Raw genomic sequence first — 23,316 nt, forward strand, 5'->3', positions numbered from 1 at the left:
ATTCACAAACATGGGATCAATGAACACTATTTTCTAATCTGCATTTTCAGTCAACACTCTGTGGATATCTTTCTTTGTCAATAAATGGATTATATCATCATCTTGATGATATAATTTCCTCTCCCAATTCTCCCATTTCCTCTCCCAATCCTCTCCTGATAGACTTTAATTTGTTCCCAGGTTTTGCTATAAAGGGTCTGGGGACAGTAACGAATAACCCAGCACCAGTCTGCATGTAGGGGTAAAGGGTGTCCAAAGGTTTCTCTTGGCATATGGCAGTATTCCCTCCTAATGCTCCTTCCTGAGCCAGGAGGTGGCAGGTGATGCTGAGAGGGAGCCCCACAGACAGACCCCTTGGTTCCACCTACCCCCATCCCAGCCCTCCCACCAGAGGCCTGCTTGTCCATGTCAGTCAGAAGTCATATTGAAATCAGAAGCCAAAGGGCGGCTCACCCCTTCACAAGGATGGCTGTGCCCTAGCCCAACTCGCTAAAGATAGTCAGACAGATGAAAGCCAAATAGTACCAGCAGGGCCTCTCATGCCCACAGGTGAATCCAATGGACCCTTGCCTAGGTAGAAGGGGCATAGCCACAGCTTGTCTGTTCCAGCTGAAGGCCTCCTCCCACTGTGAGCCCATGGCCATCCCTCACATCCTTCTTCCCGGGGACAGTGGCCCTCGCACCCGACTCCAGCACAGTCCTTTCCCCATGCTGCTGCACTGTGACTGGTGCTGAGTTCTCACAGGACCAATGCTTGGGGGACTTGTGAACCCTCACAACTAGGGCCGTGTCCACCCAGTAGAAGTAGTCCAATAAATGTCTGTTAAATGAATGACTGAATGAATGATTTTCTCAGGCTTTGAGGCCCAGTCTGTCTGTTCAGGATACATACTGGAATGAGGTGTGTATTCACAAAATGTAGACTGAACCGAACACACTAAAAGAAAAAATGTACTGAACTCAGCATGAGGTCCGTCCCTTGCCTTTCACATAGAGCTGACTGTCTGTGCCCCACAAGCAGCAGCATCACCTGGGGGCCGAGATGCATCACCCCACCCCACCCTCAGTGCTCAATTCCATCAGGAACGCTCTCTCCATGGCAGCAGCATCCATCCCTCCTGCCACCCCCGGAGCCTCCCCATTCATGTCCCTTCATGCTTACAAGCTATTTCAAAACTCAGGGGCTGTTGGGGATCAGAATAGCACAGGCCATGTCTGTCTCTCTGGGTGATCCTCTCTCTCTGTTGGCAGATCTCAAACTGTTCACTATGGCAGGTGCTCAAAAACTCAGGCTCAGGCCACCAGACTGCTAACAAGAATGCCAGCAGGATGCTGAATTCAGAGCCGTGGGAGGATGCCAACTTGGTAATACGTGAAATTAGTAAATAGACTGATGCAATAAAAATGTCAGTCTTTGGAATTCTCCAATTTGGGGATAGATATAAAGCCTAAAAAGTTTTTTAAAAAATAGCAGGCAATAAAATGGAACAAACTCTAATCTATATTTGCAGAAAATATAGCCTGAGACAGTGGGTATTTAAGCCTAAAGAACTGAGGCTCTTGGAAGGTACTGTAATTAGATTAATACAGTAATATGTTAACCCTCAGTTTAGCTTTAAAAAAAAGATAAACAGTTAGCTGTACTAGGGAGGTTGAAACACATGAGGGAGAGGAAACCAGAAGGTACTTCTGGATGGGAGATGATTTGGCAGCCAGCAGTATGCCTTGCTCAATGTTCTACTTAATTTCTTTTTAGTGAAGTAAGAATTTTGTACAATGACATTTTTGGATTTCAGTCAGTATGAGAGTGAAACAACAGGAAAGGGGCATATGTAATATATCACTTATAACACCCCTTACCTGTATTCTGTAGTAACTGTTTTTTGTTGTTCTTGTTGTTCATGCATCTGAGATCTGAGACGTGAGTAAGACACAGTTTGGATATCCACTCGTGCCACGGTCGTATCTGGCCCAGTTTGCAAATGGGAGGTGGGGTGGCGGATAGCTTGCTCTCCTGCAAGGTACCCTGAGGTTGGGCTCCTTAGTTCTGCTGGAAGCCTTCCTCTGATGGAACTACTCTGAATAGGGGAGTAGCTGTGGAAACTTGCCTCTCTGGAAGTTGCCCATAAATGTGTCTTTCTCTGAGGCTTCCTTTCTAAATTAAACTTTCCTCATACTTGTCTCAAAGGCAGTAAAAGCTTCCAAATAAAATTCTTTATACTTCATGGTAATATAAGACAATACCACCAAAAACTTTCACCGTTTCAAATCAAGTCACTGGGTGCAGTCACTCTAAGATGCTGATAATGGCTGTCCTGGGGAGTCAGGATGCCAGGGCTGTGGCCATGGAGTCGACCCCCAAGTATGGGGAAAAACCCCAATACAGGGAAAACCGGAGAGCCAACCCCTGGTCCTGACTCTCACCACTGAGCCCACAGCAGGGGGTGAAGGAGCCCAGCACCCAGGCCCACCCCTGCTGCCCCCCAGGGCGCTCACTGTGTGTGCTGGGCCCAAGTCTTCACCTTCCTGGTATCTTCGTCTATTAGGGAGTTGGACTAGATGATTCCGCTAATTTGTTTTATATTCTCAATTTAATAATAACCTCTTCTGAATCAGAAACTGAGTTTTTAAGTCCATTAAAAAAAACAAAACAAAAAAAACCCACACTGGGTATTCATGAGATGAGAGCCCATGTCAGTGGGAGGGATTCTCAGCTTTCCTTCTCTCACACTGATTTCCCTCCAGCCACCAAACTCTCTCCCAGCTCTGCAAATGCCAGTGCTTCAGCAATGGAATGCCTCCTGCTTTTCCCTCCTTCTGAAAGCCTGGGGCATTGACCTTGGAGCCTCCATCTTTCCTTTTCTTTGGCTTTCCTCCAAAATGCATCCCCCCCACCCCCTGGCTTCCTGGGGCCCTTGACTCCTCTGTCAGACGTCAGCCTGTGCTTGCCACAGAGCAGCGGTCAGCAGGCTCTCCCCAAGGCTTCTCCCTGTGCTGACCTCAGCACCCAAAGACCAAGTTGCAGATGGCCAGCCCCAGCAGGCTGCCCTGTGCTGACGCAGCTGCATACAGGAGTTGTATCCAAAACCCTAGGACCAGTTCTTCTCATCAGGACTCACATCCCTGTTATGCCACTTCTCTGCCCCCAAGAGAAAGTAGCTCATCCTTTTCCTGGTCTCACCCATTGCTTGGTGCATGTTCTCTCCAGATCCAAGCACCCCTTGCTGTCCTCTTTCCCACCCCTCCCCTGAGCCCTCCCTCTATCCAGAACAAATTCTCTACTTGGGGCCTGTTCAAGGACCTCCCACCTGGTGTCACCTGTTTGTTCACTGCAAGTTCCAGGAACGGGGAACCTGGACTGCTGTGTCCACCATGGTGTCCCTGGCACATAGAAGGAGCTCAATAATATTTAGATTTAAACCTCAAAACCCAACACTGACTGGTCAGCCCAGGAAGTGATGTCATGGGGAAAAGAATGGGGATTGAGGAGAGGAGAGCCTGAGGGCCCAGGAAGAGGCCTGAGGAGGGACGGCCACAGTAGGACAGAGGAACTGTGGTCTTGTCCTTCCTTGGCTTTCACCCCAAACTCAATGGCAATGGCTCTCACAAGGTCACCGAGTGCCTTCTAATTGTCCATGAGGAGTGTTTGGAAACATGGGAAGACATTTTTGTTGTCACAGCACGTGAGTGGAGGGTTCTACAGGCATTAGTGGGCGGGGCCAGATATGCTAACTATCCTGTAATTTCTGGGACAGGGAATGCCAGCAGCACCCCGAGACACACACCTGGGTCCTTGGCTCACCTGACCTCTAGTGGCACTCGAACCTCCCTCATTCTCTGCTTTCCTGATCTCCCCTCTTGGTCCTTCTCAGCCTTTGCCAGGACTCCTTTTCCTCTGTCCATGCCTGAAGTCTAGGTGTTCTGAGTTTACTCAAGGCCCTCTTCTCTCTTGCCACGCACTGTCCCTGAGTGTGAGATGTCACCACTTGCCCACCCCCACAGGTTACTGCTTGCCAGACCTCTCCACCTAGATTCCCACAGACCTCTCACCCTCCACATGCTCAAAACTTCCCTCATCCCCTTTCTCCCACTCCCCCTGCACCCTCCTCCTTGTATTATATGTGGCCCTGCCACCTGCCCAGTGTCTGGACAAGAACCTGGGGGCCATCTTTGCCTTCTTTCTCTCTCACCTCCCACATCTAATGGGGCATCAGACTGTCAATTCAGCCTCCTTCACATCTTCAATTGTATCCGCCTTTCTCTGTCTCACTGATACCACCTTAGTACTGACCCTCATCATTTCTCACCTGAATGATTGTCCATCTCCTCACTTACCTCTCTACTGCAGCTTCCATTCTAATTTCCACACTGGGATGAGAACTGGCTTTGATGATGCTACTCCACCAGAGAGAACACTGACTGGCTTCCCATGACCTTGAAGACAAAGTCCAGACACTTGAGCATGGCATGCTGGTTGCTGAGCTGATAATCTATCTTCTGTTCATCTCTCCAGCTTCATCCTCTACAAACTCTGAGCTTCGGACTTCAGGCCACACATAGGTGTCACCTGTCCTGCTCTGTTATGCCTGGGTCCCCTCTGCACCTGTGCATATTCTGTTCCCCTGTGCTTGGACATCGGCTCCCCCCTCACCCTCCAGGGCTCCCTTGAAGGACTTCTGACCTCTGAAGGACTTTTCTCTGCAACCACCTTTCCCTCTGGTATATTCTTATCACCATGGAGAGCAATCATCCATTGGCTGGATGAGTGACTTTATATCTCACCAGTCTGTGAACTCCTTGAGGGCAGGAATCATGATTTATTCATTGCTGCAACTTTAGCCAGGTATTGACACATAGAGACTGTTGCATGAACGAATGGCTAACAGTCTTGACATTTTATTGAAATGCACTCACACTCATGTCAGGAAAAATAATGATAACTGGAGCTGGCGGGGCCTCGGGACACTGACGCCTACTTCCTCCACTCAGGGGCCTGAGGTTGCCCCACTGTGCCCCTTCCCCACCTGGGCATGGTCGCCCTGGGCTGACCAGTCACTTTTCTTTTTCATTTTATTTTTAAAAACTTATTTTCAAAGTAATATTACATTATTTAAAAAGGTACATTATTTAAAAAGTCAAACCATTCTATAAGGCTTATAACAAAATGCAGCATCCTCTGGCCCACTTCTGATGCTGGCTCTTTGGAGGCAAAACACTTTAAATTATTTTAGCTGTTGCAACTAATAATTACCTCTACATATTTAAATTACATGCTTATACTGTTAGTTCTTGATTTTATTTGCTTTTAACTTCCTATTAAGGAAGGTGAGAATTTAGCTCTCTTCTCCATTCATTTCTCCTTCCACCTTCCGATTTGATTCTATTTCAATATTTGGTTAAATCAAACTTCAGTGATTACATTACTGGGATTGAGATGCCATTCATAGCTGAGTCATGTATGTTCTATAACTTCCATGACTGCATTTCCTTTCTTATTCATCTTGTTCTCGCAGGCGTTAAGCACTGCCTTGTTTTTCTTTTGATTAGTTTTCTATCTAATTCACTCTCAAAATTCTTAGCAGAATATAAGGTTCTTCTCAAAAGGTTCAAACACATCAACTAATCTACCACTTCAGTCTTCTTTTTTGGAGACTCTTCTGGGAGCGCTTTGTGCTCTGGCGCAAATCTGGGTGCATTTCCCTCTAAGCCTGCTCCAGGCTCTCAGCCTGGTTCTCCCTTCCTCCTTCATCCCTTCTCTCCTGTGTCCATCTCCTGCTTCTTGGGTCTTACGGCTTCCTCTTTCTTAACTTGCTCTCCATTTCAGTGGAACACTTTGTCCAGCACAGGCATCAGCAAACTACCTTAAAGGGCTAGAGAATAAAGGGCCCAAAGTATCAAAAGGTACCTATAAAACCATTTATAATGTAACCATTAAAAAAAGTAAAAATGCCTTTAGCTTGTTGGACATACAAAAGCAGGGAACAGGCTTGACTGGGCCTGGGAGCCTCAGTTGGCTGACTCCTGACCTGGCAGCTCCCTGAGGAAGGGAACACGGTAAGGTAATTTTTTTGAGATCTAACTTATCATACAATGACTTTAGTCCAGGGGTCCCTAATCCCCTGGTACCAGTCCATGGTCTGTTAGGAACCAGGCCGCACACCAGGAGGTGAGCGGCAGGCGAGTGAGCGAAGCTTCATCTGTATTTACAGCCGCTCCCCATCGCTCGCATTATCGCCTGAGCTCCGCCTTCTGTCAGATCAGCGGTGGCATTAGATTCTCATAGGACCGCGAACCCTACTGTGAACTATGGGTGTGAAGGATCTAGGTTGTGTGCTCCTTAGGAGAATCTAATGCCTGATGATCTGAGGTGGAGCTGAGGCAGTGATGCTAGGGCTGGGAAGCAGCTGCAAATACAGATTATCATTAGCAGAGAGGTCTGACTGCACAGAGACCATAATAAATCAATTGCTTGCAGGCTCACAGCAAAACACTATCAGTGAGCTAGTGGGAAGTAGCTGCATGGCACAGGGACATCAGCTCAGTGCTCTGAGACCACCTAGAGGGGTGGGATAAGGAGGGTGGGAGGGAGATGCAAGGGGGAGGCGATATGGGGATGTACGTATGCATATAGCTGATTCATTTTGTTATACAGCAGAAACTAACACAACATTGTAAAGCAATTATACTCCAATAAAGATGTTTAAAAAAAAACCCAAAACCCTATCAGTGAGTGGCAAGTGAAAACAAGCTCAGGGCTCCCACTGATTCTGCATTATGGTGAGTTGTATAATTATTTCATTATATATTACAAGGTAATAATAATAGAAATAAAGTGCACAATAAATGTAATGCGCTTGAATCATCCCGAAACCATCCTCCCCCCCGACCCCCACCAGGTCCGTGGAAAAATTGTCTTCCACAAAACCGGTCCCTGATGCCAAAATGTTGGGGACTGCTGCTGTAGTCTAGCCGCACACTTGACTGATGGTTTGACTGGGTTCAGGACTTTACATCACCAGTCATTCACCTTGAGAATTCAAAGACACTGCACCATTGTTGTTTAGCCCTCGGTGTTGCTATTTGGAAAACTAGTGCGTTAAGGGCCTGGTTTTTCTCTCTGGAAGCTTAAAGATCTTCGCTTCATGACAGGTCTCCACTCACAAGCCATACTTCTCCATCTCCAAGTTTCCACTACCTTAGTCCCTCTAGCACCCAGGAGGGCTCGTGCGATGGGTGGGGGGACCAAGGCAGAGGAAATGGAGAGGAGCACCTGGGTGCGAGGGGCTGCAGGGAAGGGAGGCACCAAGGATAAGGCAGGGAGATCTGGGGCCAGGGAGACGGGCTGGAAGGGAAGTCAGGAGAAGGACTTGCTCCTGGGGTGGAGGTCAGAGGTCAGAGGGCCCCTGCTGGAAGCCAGCTTTTCTCAAAGTTTTGTACTCTTTAATATTAAAAGGGGCTACTATCCGGGTGGAGAGGCCCAAGAAGGCCGGGGCAGCTGTGACTGGCAGACCTGCTGCAGGCCAAGTGACCCTCAAGAGCATGGGCCTGGCCTACAGCCCCTTGCCCCTCTGGCTTCCCTGCCACGTGACCCAACCCCCTGACCAGCTGCATTTAGTCCTTGCCTGGCCTGCATCCTGCCTGTATGACAGTCTCGGCCCCTAATGATCACCAACCTTCACCCCTCTTCAGGCTTGGCTCAGACCTCAGCCACTCTCTTGGGTTACAACAATATGGCAGAGCTATATTTATGTGGAGAGGTTTTTTTTTTTTTTTTAAATAACAAAAATGAAACAAAGAAAACCAAGGATGGTTGGAACTAGACTTCTTCATGCATCAGCATCAGCCCATCACTGACTTGCCTCCTGGGGTGAAGGGAAAGCTGGGTGACAACTCTCTAGAGATAATGTCTGGGTGCTTACTACACCTGCTGGTCTTAGGATGTACCATCCATCATTCTCGACATAAACACCTGCTTTCTGTAAGAATTTACTCCTATCTCAATTATTCTGCCTCTCACATCCTCTTATCTCTCCCTTAAAAATCACAGTGGTCATATTCACCCACTTGCCATTAATAAGACAATATGGCTGCTTAATAAGGAAACTCATACTGCTTTCCTCTTGAAGATTAAGAAAGTGATTTTTTTTTTAATGGAAGGAAGAACTTTTCTGGAAGGGTTGAAAATGCATAGTTAATATATATTATGTTTTTAAATCTGAAAAGGGGTAAAATAATTATATTTTATAATATAAATCAAGAAAGTAAAGATAGGGCTTCCCTGGTGGCGCAGTGGTTGAGAGTCCGCCTGCCGATGCAGGGGACACGGGTTCGTGCCCCAGTCCGGGAAGATCCCACATGCCTTGGATTGGCTGGGCCCGTGAGCCATGGCCGCTGAGCCTGCGCGTCCGGAGCCTGTGCTCAGCAATGGAGAGGCCACAGCAGTGAGAGGCCCACGTACCGCAAAAAAAAAAAAAAAAGTAAAGATAGACAAAATCCTGGCTGATGGGGAAAATCAATCATTAAGGGTGCTTGGGGCTAATTTAAAACTAGGTTAGAAACTCTGATAAATGTGAGTCTAAAGGGTGAGCACTTCTGTTTTCTACAAGCTTCCTGACTGGGCTACCCCTATTTGATGGACTAGAGTAAAATAAGGTGGAGACAGGGAGGCAGTGAGGAATACCGGGACCATGATATCTCTTATCTTCAGCTCCAAGATGCACAAGAAATCCTCAATACATTTTCTTTTTTTAAAATTGAAGTATAGTTAATTTACCATGTTGTGTTAGTTTCAGGTGTACAGCAAAGTGATTCAGTTACAGATATTCTTTTTCAGATTCTTTTCCATTATAGGTTATTACAAGACCTCAATACATTTCTGTCTAATTCCTTCAGAAATAGACACATATAATATTATCATATAGCTTTTTTTTTTTTAAAGGAATTTTATTTATTTATTTATGGCTGCATCAGGTCTTAGTTGTGGCATGCAGGATCTTCATTGAGGCCCGTGGGATCTTTCGTTGCAATGTGCGGGCTCTTTGTTACGGTGTGCGGGTTCTTCGTTAAGGTGCACGGGCTCCTCTCTGGTTGTGGCGTGCGGGTTTTTTCTTTTCTCTAGTTGTAGCACATGGGCTCTGTAGTTGTGGCGCATGGGCTCCAGAGCGCATGGGCTCTGTAGTTTGCAGCATGTGGGCTCTCTAGTTGAGGGGTGTGAGCTCAGTAGTTGTGGCATGTGGGCTTCGGTGCCCCGCGGCATGTGGGATCTTAGTTCCCTGACCAGGGATTGAAACCCCATCCCCTGCATTGGAAGGCGATTCTTTACCACTGGACCACCAGGGAAGTCCCTCATATAACTTTTCAATAATGAGTTTTTTGGGAAAGACCAAACTTGGGGGTGGCAGACCAATACCTACTAAAAGCAAATAATCCTGTTATAACAGAATTTTAAATGCCCCCCTCTTTTTTTTTAATTGTAAAAGTAATAAAGACACAAAATCAATGTGTAGATGAACAAGTGGAAAGTGAAAGTCATTCATGTTTGGGATGGGGGTCAGGGAGGGAGTGAGCGTCAGGGATGCCAGCTACACACACTGCTGGTCAGTGAGCAACAGTAAGGCCACAGTCTAGAGCCAAAATGGCGGCGTCAGCAAGCTCACCCAGCAGGTCTGTTTGGCCGGTGAGGCTCTGGTGCCCTTGGCTTCAAACCTATGAGCTCATCATCCACCTTGACTATTTATACTTCCTCTACCTGGTGTGAGGGCCCAGGCCAGGTGGGCTCAGAGGGGAGGGTGTGATGAGGGGGAGAGAGGCTGCAGAGCTGAAGCCAGGGCAATGGGTGGGTAGGAAGAAGGCTGAAGAGAGAAGCCTGGAATCACACCCCCACCAGTGGGCAGGCAGGAAGGACCCACTGAGGCCTGGCCTTATGGGAAAGTGGATCACAGAGGACGGATAAGTCCACTGAATCTCATTCGGTGGTTGTTTTTAAAATAATTACCTGCTGAAAGTTATACATACTCATTGAGAAAAAATCTGGAAGAAAAGCACAAAGAAGGAAATTAAAATTGCCTATAAACTCATCATATAGAATGGTTAATTCTGTTCCAGCATTAAAAAAAAATGCATGTATGTGAATGTGAGGGAGAGATTTTCCTCCCCTTCTCTCTATAAAAAAGGGGTGTCTGATCTATGAAACAAAAACAGACTCACAAACATAGAGAACAGACGTGTGGTTGCTGGGGGAGTGGGGAGAGGGATGGATTGGGAGTTTGGGATTAGCAGATGTAAACTATTATATATAGGATGGATAAACAACAAGGTCCTACTGTATAGCACACGGAACTATGTTCAATATCCTGTGATAAACCATAATGGAAAAGGATGAAAAAGAATATATATATGTTTAACTGAGTCACTTAGCTGTACAGCAGAAATTAAACACAACACTGTAAATCAATTATACTTCAATAAAATCTTTAAAAAAGGGGTGAATGTATATATAGGTATGTGGGCATATATGCATGAATAAATAAATATACATGTATATATATTTTATCAAGCTTTCTTCATACATTATAATGCAAACACCTATAACATGTTTTTCAAATTAAGTTTTCTTAGCAGCTGAGTAATATTCCTCTGTGTGGAAATGTCATTATGTATTTAGTAATTCAATAACTATTTAATTGAATATTTACCTATATGTTTAGGTTGGATATTTAGATTTGTTTCTGCTCCCCCTTTGGGGGGAGCAGCTTTAAATAATGAAAATCTACCACTTACTTTGTGATTTGGGGTAATCTCTGTGCATCTGTTTCTTTATCTGTAAACTGTAAATAATACCTGCTTTCTCCATGTCCTGGTTTTGCTATGAAATCATGTGTGTAGGATATTTCATTGTTCTTATGACTTCACAATTTAACTCTGAATGACTTGGCAGCTGGTGAGGCCACCAGAGTTGTTGAGAGAAAGTGATGGAAAGTTAACAGTCCGGGTGTAGCTGTGCTGAGTTGACGTGTCTCTTGGACAGTGAGAAGATGAGGTCCAGACGACTTTGAAAGGCAGGATTCTTGCTCTGGAGAGAGGAACGTGTTAGACCACAGCTTTGGGAATCTTTAGCTTCACGCTGGAAAAACGGGTGGTCTTTTCCAAATGAAAGTGTATTGGTAGAAAAGAACAAGGCCGAGAGCTCAGCCTTAGGAGACACAGGTAGGAAAAAGATATTAATGAGGGATGCAGAAGGAGCAATTGAGGAGGCGTGCAGGGAAACCAGGATTATACAAAGTCAGAGAAATCAAAAGGGAAAAAAAAGTCAAGAAAATTCAGGTTTAATTCCCATCAGATACTGCTCTGGGCTCGCTAAAAGTTGACTCTGTATTAACTTAGCTCTGCCTGCTTCATGTGACTGAGATTGAATCACTGAATTAAACATTAAGGGTGAGAGAGGCTAACACAGATGAACAAATTTCCCTCTTTCCTTACAAAATGAAAAATCAATTTAAACAAAGATTAAAAACATAATTGGAGAACTAGAGGCCAATAAATCTATTTCTGAAGCTGGAAGCTATTAAAGTAAACTAACCTTTGCAATTGTCACTGTGCATCTGTAAAACCTACCAAATTCCTCTTGGGTATTAAAAAAATGTAAGAATCTTCTGAGGGCTCCGTGTAGGGCTCTCCTGACCTGGAAAGTGGGCTGGGTATCTGGGAAGGGCCTGGTGTGCTCCTGTAGTGTCTGACCTCTGGGCAGCTGTGCTGGGAGGGAAAAAGCTCAGGAGAGGAAAAGGGGGGAGGGTTGTCAAGAACACAGTGGAAGGTGTCAGAAGGAAACATAGCAGGGGTCCCTTAGATATCCCAACACCCAGAATAACTCCGATCCTTTTAAAAAATTATATATGTTTTGGGGGAACGATAGAGGAGCCAGAGTGTGTGGGCTCCAATTCTGGTTCTGATGCTGCCTGGCAGTGTAGCCAATGTTCTTAGTGTCCCCAAGTAAATATTTCAGAAGGGGGACTCTTGTTTTCTTACAAAACCCCTTCTTCCCCAAATAAAGGTCTCTTGCATCTTTTCAGGATTGCTTTTGGACGACATTCTTCTGGAAAAGCACATCTATTCTTAGGGCTCGATCTGATTTTCCTCTTTGTACTATTTTCACATATTCTACCATGAGCTTGCATTCCTTTGGTGGAAAATAAATGTCACTAAAAAACAATACGTAAGAGACACCACTAAAAACTCAAACCCCAGTTGTCCAGCTCAGAATCTCAAGTTCTCTTCATTGCACTACAGTCTTATCTTCGAGTTTTCTCTTGCCCTTGAATCCAACTGGTCACCCTGTCCTAGGGATTCTGTATCTGGAATGATTCTAAATGCTGGAGTGGAAAAAGTACTTTAGGACCCAACCTAAGTACACTCTGATAGAGGGAACATTTGTTTGTCTTTGCACCTCTCTTGACTCTGCTTCTCAACCCTTCTCTCCTCTTGGGGTTTGCCACATTCACCACCCACCAGGTTCCCAGGACCCTAGACATGAACGTGGCTGCAGGGTCCTCCCAGGACCTTCTCTCTCTGACAGCTGCTTTGTGCTGCTCCCCTCATCTTCCCTCCCAAACCAACCCTCACCAGCCCCTGTTCTGGAGCCTGTGACAGCCTATCCTTGCCCATGTGTTATTGGGCCACCGCAGGTAATGTCTGCAGCTTAAAGCAGGGCTTTCTGGAGATCTAATGTCCTAACCTACCAGAAGGAGGCTAATGAAGGAACTTAACGGTCTGAGGGCCCTGTGGGAGCTGGTGGGGGATGTAAAGGAACCTGGTGGCATCCATCGATCTAACTACATAGTCTACCTGGTAAAGAGCACTGTTTTTGGAGTTAGTTAGACTGGCTTCATACCCACTGAGAAGCTGCACATCCCTGAGCAAATTACTTAATCTCTCTGTGCCTCAGTTTCCTGGTCTATAAAATGGGGTTATTTATAGTACCTAGCCCAGAAGGTCTATAGAAGGCTTAAATACCATATAAACAGTTAACCCAGTCTGAAATACATTGTATGTGCTTAATTAATAGAAAATTAAATAAAAATTCAAAACATCATTATTATTTTACATTCAGTACTAGCCCTCTGGGGCTGGACTCTGGCTGGTAAAGACTATCCTCACAATTTCTCATCTTGTTTGATATATGCACAACTTCTTAAACCTAGTTTCTCTACCCTGTAACCTGAACCCCAGCCTTCTCTCCCTGACTTTCTTAACGTTACTCCAAGGAACCAGACTCAAACGTGGTAGGAAAGCTGCTGCAGAGGCCAGCAGACAGCCCCCATCACTTCCCTCCCATATTATTCACTGAAAATCTGTTTACCTTCCCAGCATAACTCCCAGGCCCCAAATCAGGGATGCAGGACATGTGTGCTCACCAGAACAACCTTTTACAGAATTTCCTCCTGCACATGAAACTGGATGCCTCTACCATACAGATATCAACTGGGAGTCTCCATGAAGCTACGCATCACCAAAATGCTTCCTTTCGGGGCTAGAATAGTTTCCCGGAAAGCGTATTTTACTTTCCAGAAGACAACCTAGAAGCTAGTGGCTGCTGCTGTGGTTTTTCAACTGTTTAAACCAGTATTTGGATACCACCAAAGTGTCTCCTTTTTTTTCCTGGAGAACTGAATTACAAAATACTGGTTTCTATTAGGGTGTGTCTAGCACTTTCTGTGCTGCCAAGCCTTCCATGTTTATAGTCTGCACACTAGATTTTCCATGAACAGGCTCAAATTTATTCCCAGGCAATGATGTTTAGGAAACCCAATATGAACGTGAAGATTGTTCTAAAGCAGTTTCAGAATTTGTGTTATGCAGTTGCCTAAAAAGAGCATGTCTGATGTATAAAAAAATAATATATTTTGGAGGCATGTCTTAATATATGTTGGGGAAAAGGTACTCACTCTCATATGTTTTCTTGGATTGAGGTATCACAGGAAACTTATTTTTTATATTCTTCTTCTCTATCCTTTATTTCTATACTTGTACAGAATACAGCCCAAACACCCACCTACACAGGCATTTTACAGAAAGAGTTGGAAGCCAAGTGACTGAAAAACAAAACAAAATTATGTATATAGGGTCTTTAAAGAGATTTACATGTGAATTCAAATGGGAGCCAATGGTAACTCTGTAGGACAATGAACCAGTTAGAGAAAAGTGCTAATGGGAAGTGTGACTATGATTTGGTTTTGATGAGAAATAAAACAGCAGGCGCCGTGTTTTTAGAGAAAAATAAAGTAGGAAATAGAGCTTTACATTTACACACACATTCTGTCTCCAGCTCCCAGAAACTTACATGCTGGCCACAATCACTGCAACATCCAGTGTTATGTTTTGAGCAGGTCCGCCCTCTCCTCTCTTTTAGCCCTCTAAGGGGGCCCCACTGCTCCAGGCCATGCTTCTCACAGGCTCCTGTCCTTGCCACCTCCTCTGTTTCCCCTGACTTGCTCTTCTCCCCCATCTAAATCCTTCACTCCTTCCAGGCGATCCTCAAGGCCCATCTCCTCCATGAAGCCTCCCCACCAGAACCCCAAGCCATGATGCCCCGTGCTCCAAAACCGACACTGTTTATTGCTGATGCCGCCCAGTCTTGCAGATTCCTTTTGGGTGGGTGTTTTCTCTCCCTTTGGCTGCAAGCCTCTTGAGGGCGGGGCCACATCTAATTCCATTTCGGTGTACTACCATAGCACCTCCACACACTGAACACAAAACAGAGGATCAGCCAATATCTATTGGATCTGTGAGGTCTAAAATGGCTAATTCCATCTGGCTATCTAAATTGCCCTAATGAGGTCTAGATAATGTTTATAGCTCAACAACTATCCCCTGAACTCTGCCCGTATGCAGGGCTGCCATCCATCATGAAACATCCCTGAGGAACTTTGGAGGCCATCTGTGGTGAATGCACGATGTACGATGTACGTACGGCCCAGGTTCCCTTCCGGAATGAAGGACTAAGCACTTCACAAGCTGCTGGTAGTGATGTCTGCAGACAGCCCTCAGCTGAAGGGAACAGCTTCGCCCAAGATGCAGGGATGGCATGAATCTAATGACTAATCATTGTGTCAGGGGATATAAAGGCCTGGCCCCTCACCCCAATTCAGTTCTTTTTTCTTTTTTTTTTTTTAACATTTATTTATTTGGCTGCACTGGGTCTTAGTTTCGGCACATGGGATCTTTAGTTGCAGCATGTGGGATCTAGTTCCCTGACCAGGGATCAAACCTGGGCCCCCTGCATTGGGAGTGTGGAGTGTTAACCACTGTACCACCAGGGAAGTCCCCCAACTCAGTTCTGAAGGGTTTTCCAGCTCCAGAGCTCGAGGCTATTGTTGGATCTGCATTGCAGCTCAGCTTCTCACTCTGCCCAGTCTGGCATCCCTCCCCTCCCTTTCTCTTTCCCAGGTATTGATCCCAAGAGCATCCCCAAATAAACACACTGCATGCTAACCTCCATCTCAGAGTCTGCTTCCTGGGGAACCAACCTGCAATATCATCTATACATCCGTCCATCTATCTAGCCAGCCAGCCAGCCAGCAACCTACCGCTGTGTTTAGGGCACGCAGGTGGTGTTTGTGGGTGCTGATACAGGTGCAAAAGACCCAGTCTTTACCCAGTCTTTACCTCCTTAGGGAGCGAAGGCCAGTACAAGAGATGAGACATGTACAGGAATAACTGTGAAGCACACAGTGGAAAGTGGATGGTGTCAAGAGAGAACATATAAACAGAGACACAGCCAGGGTATAATCCCAGGGCAAGGGGGTGAGAGTCTTCTGGCACTGGCTTAAGATGTGGCCATCGGTATATGCTTCCTATCTCCCTATCTGATCCCAAGCCCTGGAGACAGGATGGACTATGTCCTTATCTCTCTTTGCACTTCCCAATACTTCCCAACACAGAGTCCCAGACAGTGCAAGAAATCTTAAAACAATGAAGCAAAACACTGAAGGACAGCGTTGGCAGTTCTACTTTATAGGACAGGTTTCTGGCTGCCTGTCTGGCCTTTTAGTGCAGAGTTCAGGAGGCTCCTCAAGATGCTCATTCATTTATTATGTCCATAAAACCTTGGGAACATGAAAGCACAATACAAGGCCCTGACCCTCAAAGCAGCCCACTATGTGGATGAGGCAGAGGCCCCTGAAAATGTCCACAGATAAGAACAAGACCTGGGACTATGACTAATAGCCAAGTAGTACATCATCCCCAGGTGGTCCCTGCCCTTGGTCGGCCAGTCCATCAATCGTCAAAGGTTACTCTGTCAGTTGACAAAGGTTACTGAATAGCCTCCATGAATAACCCAATGAGAATCAACAAACTCCAGAACCTCATGATCCTCCAAAACCAATGCCCCAGCATAATTTACTGTCTACAGGGGAAAAGCACCTTTAAGAAAATTTAAGTAACCACTATTAAGTGTCTGATGGAAAGAAAAGAAGCACTGGCAGGGTGGGGAAGCCAGTCCCTGCATTTCCCTGCTTCAGCCCAACTCAACATGCCAGTCCCCTTCCACTCTCCCTCTCCTTTTACTGCTTTTGTACAATCTGTCACCAACTTCTGTTGTTTGTTTCTCTGAAATGGCATTTGCATCCTTCCTCTTCTGCCTCGCTTAGTGCTACCATCCCCTCCGATTGTGTGGCCATGAGGCTCCAAGCCTAGGCCATCCCTGCACTTCATGTCTGTCTGATGTGGCTTCTGAAAACCCAGATCTCAGTCGGTCATGTCTCTGCTCTACTATCAGCTCAACGGGGGCTCCTTCGGCACCATCAGGTACTAGTTATTAAGACCCCCTATTGTCAGTGGCTCTCCCTACACTCACCTAACTTTACTTCCCAGTACTCCTTAGTATATGTCCTCCACTCCAGTCACCTCCCTGTTTATCTGTGCCTTTGCTCAATGGTGTCTGACTTCTGAAACGTCTTGTCTCCTCTTGGCCAACTATTGAATCCTACCCACTCCTTGCCAGTTTGTTCACAAGGACCAAGCTTAGGACCGAGGCGATGGGAAAGACAGGAAGGACAAAGTCAGCGGCCTGCTGTTTTCCTACTTCTTTTATTATTTTGAAGTTTCCCTACCACATCCTGATTCCATCACACAGAAATGCTTTTCTGTAGCACCTACCCAGCCACAGGGATGCTCCATCAGCTTGACTGCCCCAGACCACCTAGCTCTGGGTGGAAGGAGCTTGTCCTCTTGAGCTGGGTAGACTATCTCTGTCTTATAAGTCAGAAAGGGAAAAAGCGGACACTGCTAATGTTTACTCGCTTGTTATTTCCTAGGAAAGACTCAAATCATTGCCGAGTTAATACACCAAGCTCTAGGATTTCTGAGAGATGGATGGTGGGTTTGTCAAAGGAGAGACTGCCAAGTTGGGTCTCTGGAAAGAATCCAGTGTTCCATAAACCCTCTTTCCTTATCATAGAAAGAACCATAAAATGACAGAAAGGCAGAGGAGAGCTGCAGGCAGCAGAATGACTTAGAAGCACCATCCTGTGCTTCCTGAAAAACAGAAAATGCAGATTAAGACAAATCTCATCCATACACACCCCCTTTACTTCCTATGCAGGGTATTGCTTGATGAGAGAGCTGCACAGCAGATACTGGGGAGCTCTTTGGAAAAGTCTCTTGAAAGGGGTACAGTAAAGAGTAGGTGGTGCTCAGAGATTTCCTCACTCTGCCAATTTTTGACTGGGAAGGCTACGACATGGGCAAAAATGGAGAGGAGAATGGTGAGTACCTCCTGTTTCTCCTGTTACCTTGAAGGGAAAAGGTGCACCAGTGTGTGGGGGGCAATTAACGCCTCTTCTTCTATTGGAAGTGGCATGAAAGTGGCTAATCTCCAGGTTATCAGGTGGACTGGGTAAGGCCACCTTCTCTACTTTGTGCAAGTTTCTCTAGAGCTGAAAGCAAAGGATGGTGAAAGCAGTAGTTTTGAATGTTCCCATCTTTATGACTTCAGCTGGAAGATGATGTGCATGAGAAGACGTACCTTAAAAATAACTTCCCCCAAACAAAGAGGGGGGGGCGGGTGGGGAATGAGAGAGTGAAAAGGATAAAATTCAAAACAAATCTCCTTAGGCAGTTACATTAATGTGATAATAACGACAATAATACGAATTTTTTCACACATGCCTAGTGATTTACATTTTACAAAGCTCTGGGGTACATTATTTAGCAGTGTTCTTACAACATAATCCAATCAGGTGATAAAAATAGCAGCTGCCATTTACTGAATGATTACCAGGAGGAACACTTTTCATGTGTTATTTAATCCTCACATCCCCCCCCCACCCCGGGCTTGTACTATTGTTTCCCCATTTTACAGAGGGGGAAACTGAGGTTTAGAGATGTTAAGTAACTTGCCCGTCAGGTAGAGATTGAGACCTGAGTCTTTCTGATTCCAGAGTCCAGGCTCAGGACCTTAATAAGGTCTGTCTTATGGCAGGGCTTTTTCATAAGTTCAGGAAGGGGAGGGCACTGAGGAGGAAGCAGCCCTTCACCTTATCTCCCTGTGAGGTAGGTACACACAGACACACACGTTAATACTTCGAGAGATCCCACTTCCTCTGCTGTGCTTCTCAGTTATAAACCCATCCAGCTTGCACAGATACAGGTCCACAGATGAATGTCATGTTACTTACAGGAACAATGGTCAACTCCTATGGATAATTTAACCAGTATCTGAAGCTGCAACAGGAGTTTCCATTTGATAGGATGCAGCCATAGCAAGGCGATGCATTAGCAACTAGTTTTGAAGCTTTGTCGCGAAGAATACTTTAAGACTGAAAATAATGAGGGAGACTGAATGCCATTTAGCAGAATGGCTTGTGACATTCAAATAAATGTTCAACTTGAGATTCAAGCACAGAGAGGAAGAAGAAATGACTGTAGAAAACAGTAAGGCACAAACAAATGGTGACAGCTCAGAGAGCTGGCTGCCCTATTCTTCATCAGACCCATCTGACCTCAGTAGTCACAACTGCTGTTAGTTGTGCAGAGGTCTTCTGACACAAACACACATGAACACCCTGGGATACTCCTTGCTGGGCAGGCTGTGGGGAGAAGCAACTGGACTCTTAAGAACTCCTTCCCTCCCCTTTCATCCAAGTACCAACTCTTCTGAGTGTCTCCTGCCCCTCCCTTCCCCTCCCCTCCTCTTTCTCAAAGCCTCCTTATCCTCCTCCCCTTCTCCATCAACTGGCATGAAAGATCTGAGGGTGAGAGTAGGGAGAGCATGTTAGTTCCTCCGATTTTGAGAGAGTAAAGTGTCAGTGTCAATGTACTCACTCCCCCTCCTTTTGAGCTCTAGAGATATACTTAGATAGACACAAAACACCCACTGGAACTTTTAAATGATATGAAGAGATCCACAAGCCACCTGTGAAACAAGATCTTTGTGCTTCACAGTCACAGGAACATACAGGTTCGAGAAGGGCTCATGTTTATTACTTATGTCCACACATACTTACACAAAGCAGGTGGCCCTTGCACACACACAGGCATCCTCACACACGGGCATCTTGACGATGCCATCTTTCTTTTCCTCCATCCTCATCTCTTCCCACCCAGCTGTAGGTGTTGACCACAGCCACCCTGTGAGAGGCTGAGGGGTATGATGCAGTATAAAGGGAGTCAATCCGCCCTTGGCTACTCCCTGGCTCTGATTCGTGGGTAAGCCACTTAGCCTTTCTGAATCTTTGTAAAATGGAGATAACAACCACCTGGCTAGGTGCTGTGAAGATAAAGGAGAATAGTATACGTAGGGCCCTTGGTACAGCTCCTGGCGCTGTCCCACCTGGTTCCTGAGCCTGCCTTCCTACACCCACACCTGGGCTGACGGTGCCTCCGGTCACCCGGTCCCCACCCTCAGGACACTGGCCTGACACTGGGAAGACTGGGGACTAGTCCGGGCCCTCAGGCCTGTACCAGGAGGGTTCCAGGTCTCAGGTCACAGGTCTGCTGGCCAGGGCTAGCCTGCAGGGCCACGAGGGCGTGGCGAGCCACGGTCACGTGGGAGGGCCATAGGTCTCCCGCCCGTGGACCTGCAGGAGGCGGGCAGAGCGGGCTGGTGGAGGGGGGCAGAGCCCGCGGTTAAGTCGACCCAAGGCTGTGGGTGGCTTCCTCCTGTTGCTCAGTATCAGGGAGAGGAGGGGGAGGACATTCATTATTTCCTAAGTAAGCGTCCACCCGTCGCTTCGATAACTATCGATTGTGAAAAGCTGGCGGCGTCCCTTAAAGGCGAAGCCGGGACCCCGCGCGCCGCCGCCGCGTCTGTCTTCCCGGACCCTTCGTGGGGACCTCCTCCGCGCATGCAGGGCAGCGATGGGCCAACGCTTCTGCATCGGCTCATCTAGCAGCTTCGGGAACCGCAACCACGAGCTGTGGTTTGACTCCTGCCCGCCCACCCGCGGGTGCCTTTCCTTCCCAGAGCGTCGTGTCACGCCCTCGGAGCGGGTCACCTGTTCCGCAGCGTCCCTGGCGCCCGGGGTTCGAGGAGCCGGCCGGCGCTCGGAAAGTTATTTCCAAAAGCAGATATGCAGCAACCCTCGCTGCAGCAAACTACAGGACGCGGAATACCCGAACCCTGCCCCACCGCCAGCAGCCCGGCGACCGGAGCCCGCTGCCGGAGTCCCGCAGCGCCGAGAGCCACCCGCAAATGCACCTACTCTCCCTCCAGCGCCCGAGTGCAATGGGGAGAAAGCCCCAAAGCAAACTCACAGCGCAGAGCCATCCCAGTCCCGGCCCGGAAAGGATCGGGCTGCTGGGGATCGGCCTCCCGCCTGGCCGCTCCGAGAAATACTCGCGATTTCCCGCCCCGGCCTCCCCTCCTGTCTGCCCCAGCCTTCCCGGCTGGGCTGCTGCGACCCCTCGTACCTGCGGCGGTCCCGGGCTCGCCCTCGCTCTGCTCGCCGGAATCCGAATCCATGCTGCCGGCCGGGCGTCCACAGACCCCCGCCCGTCCGCGGAGCGCACGGGACCGGCCGGCGTCCGGACTCGGGCTGCCGCGTCGCACTCCGGCCGGGCAGTGCGCTGCGGCCGCGGCCGGGGGGCCGCTCGGCAGAGGCTAGCGCCGCCCGCGCCCCGTTCCCCGCTCCCCGAGCCCGCCGGCCGGTGCCTGCTTGCCAGGCGAGCGCGGGGCGGAGGGTGGGGTGCGCCGGGAGAGCGCGGGGAGGAGGGCGGGGAGGCGCTAGTGGGGAGGAGCAGGAGCGTCCGGCGCCCCGCGCGCTCCAGCCTGGGGTTAAATACCCGGGGGGCGGTGCCGCTCCTCCACCCGCGCCCCCATCGGGCGCCCGGAGTCCTGAACTTGTGGAGCCGGGCGAGGTCGTGGCGAGCCGGCGAGGCTGAGCCCCTTCCCTTGGAAGTGGCCAAGTTTGGAGAAGTTTTAGGTGAAAAATCGCCTCTACCCAAGTAGGAAAAGGGGAGGTTTAGAGTGGGCGTGCTGGGGCTGCCCGGGTTCGAGTCTAACTCCACAGTTCGGAGACCTTGGCCGAGTGACTTAACTTCTCTGTGCCCGTTTCCTCACCTGGAAAATGGAGACAATCAGAGTTCCCTTTTGTCCGGGAGGTTGTGAGGGGAGTATATAAATTATGCGTTTGAGGGGCCGAGAGCAGGGCCTGGCACTTAGCGAGGAAGTAAACGACGCGCGGAGGCAACGCTGACGCTGGTGGTTCTTCTCCCGGCGCGGGCGGGGGCGGGCAGGTTGGGCAAGCCGCTGTGGGGCGGGTTCCAGGACGGGGAGCCCTCGCGGGCGTCCCAGGCAGGACCGCCCTGCTGCCAGTCAAGGAGCCAGGCCACTTCCCGGCCCCGACTCAGGGGCAAGAACGGATTTTAAAACCTTTAGTTTGTCTTTAACACAGAGTGCTAATCTTTCTCAATATCCCCTCCTTCCACTTTCTAAAAAAAGAGAGAGAGAGAAGCGGCTGTATATTTATTTAGTAATTAAGAGACTAAACTAGGGGGGAAATGCACGGAGCAGTAAGGCCTGAGGGGATCCTTTGTTGTTAATTCGTGATTATCCACGCAGTCTTATTTTCTCCCTGAATTATCAGCTGCAACACTTACATAACCTTAGCCTGGCTTCTCAACATACAAATTGTGGGCAGAGAATACAAACACACTTTGTTGACCTGCGCAAAATGAAATTGGGAAGAGAAAAGTCTACCAAAAAGCGCCGTTTATTGTTTCCTGTGTGCACCCATTTAATCTCTAGAACGACCTAGTGAGGAATTTACGTCGAATGATTTGAAAATGCTTTTTTGGAGGTCAAAAATGGTTGAAAGTTGGCAGTTTCGTAGAATTTAACCTATATTGTTATCTCCATTTTGAGATGTGGAAGCTGAGTCTCAGGGTAGATAACTTTCCTGTGGTCTCAGGTCCAGTATGTGGGTGAGTTGGGCCTTGAAATCTGGTCTGATGTGCGGACCTGCTACTGACCGCTACGGTATAGTGTCACAAGTGTGTTTGGCCTCTTGGCTCCCTGAAGTCTACCTCCTTTGGTGAAGGTATGGGTTTCTCAGAGTGCACATACAGCTCTCCTTTGTGTTCTCAGAAAACGTTTTTTGGATGGCCAAACTCATGGACTTTAGCTGGTAAAAGTTGGATGGATTGGAAGGGTCAGAAGAACCCCACGCTAGAAGTGTGATCTTGGACAAATGGCTTGACCTCCCTCAGTTTCCTCAGGTGATGGCATCTCCTTCATAGGGTGGTTGTAAGGAAGTGAATGAAATAATGAGTGTGGAATTTAGTACCCAATGCCTGGCACACAGTTGATGTTTGATAAATGGAAAGAATGTTCTTAGAGCTAATGGGTCCCATTTAGAAAAACAAAATATTTTAAAAGCACATATTTAAGTGAAAAGAAAAAAGTAGCAGCAACATTTGGATAAAAGTTGACACTCAAAAAACAAATAGCTGGGATCATTTTAAAAGTTTGGCATCATAGCTTTGTAGTCTTGAGGAAAAACAACGATGATAGCGTCAGAGAACAGGGCGTATTGGATTGAAAAGTCATCCAGCTTCCTCTAAGAAGTTGTTGCCTAGGTTCAACAACAGGAAATGTGAAACTTTCTCTGTTCGCTTAGACCTCCTTTCCTGGCACTTGATGGAAGCGTTTTTGTTTTTGTTTGTTTGTGTGTTTGTTTTAATGGACAAGTGGTCTGGGTTGAAGACAGAAATACCACTGAGACATCTGTGTATCCCAGAGAAAACAGGGAAGCTCACTACTGGAACTTGATCAACAGTAAACAAAGTACTGGGAGTGCAGTTCACAATACAGATATGTCC

The 23,316-nt window shown here is 47.5% G+C and overlaps 1 protein-coding gene across 1 annotated transcript in view; it reads right to left on the reverse strand.

Moving 5' to 3' along the window:
* Positions 1 to 21,170, reverse strand: part of TNFAIP8L3 (TNF alpha induced protein 8 like 3) — a 40,591-nt gene extending 19,421 nt beyond the window's left edge. The window contains exon 1 of the mRNA XM_079913788.1: positions 20,908 to 21,170. Within this exon, the coding sequence (XP_079769914.1) occupies positions 20,908 to 20,959 (52 nt within the window). The 5' untranslated portion in view covers positions 20,960 to 21,170. The remainder of the gene's footprint in view (positions 1 to 20,907) is intronic.
* Between the last annotated feature and the right edge of the window lie 2,146 nt (positions 21,171 to 23,316).

The sequence above is a fragment of the Stenella coeruleoalba genome, assembly GCF_951394435.1.
Source record: "Stenella coeruleoalba genome assembly, chromosome: 2".
Classification (NCBI taxonomy): domain Eukaryota; kingdom Metazoa; phylum Chordata; class Mammalia; order Artiodactyla; family Delphinidae; genus Stenella; species Stenella coeruleoalba.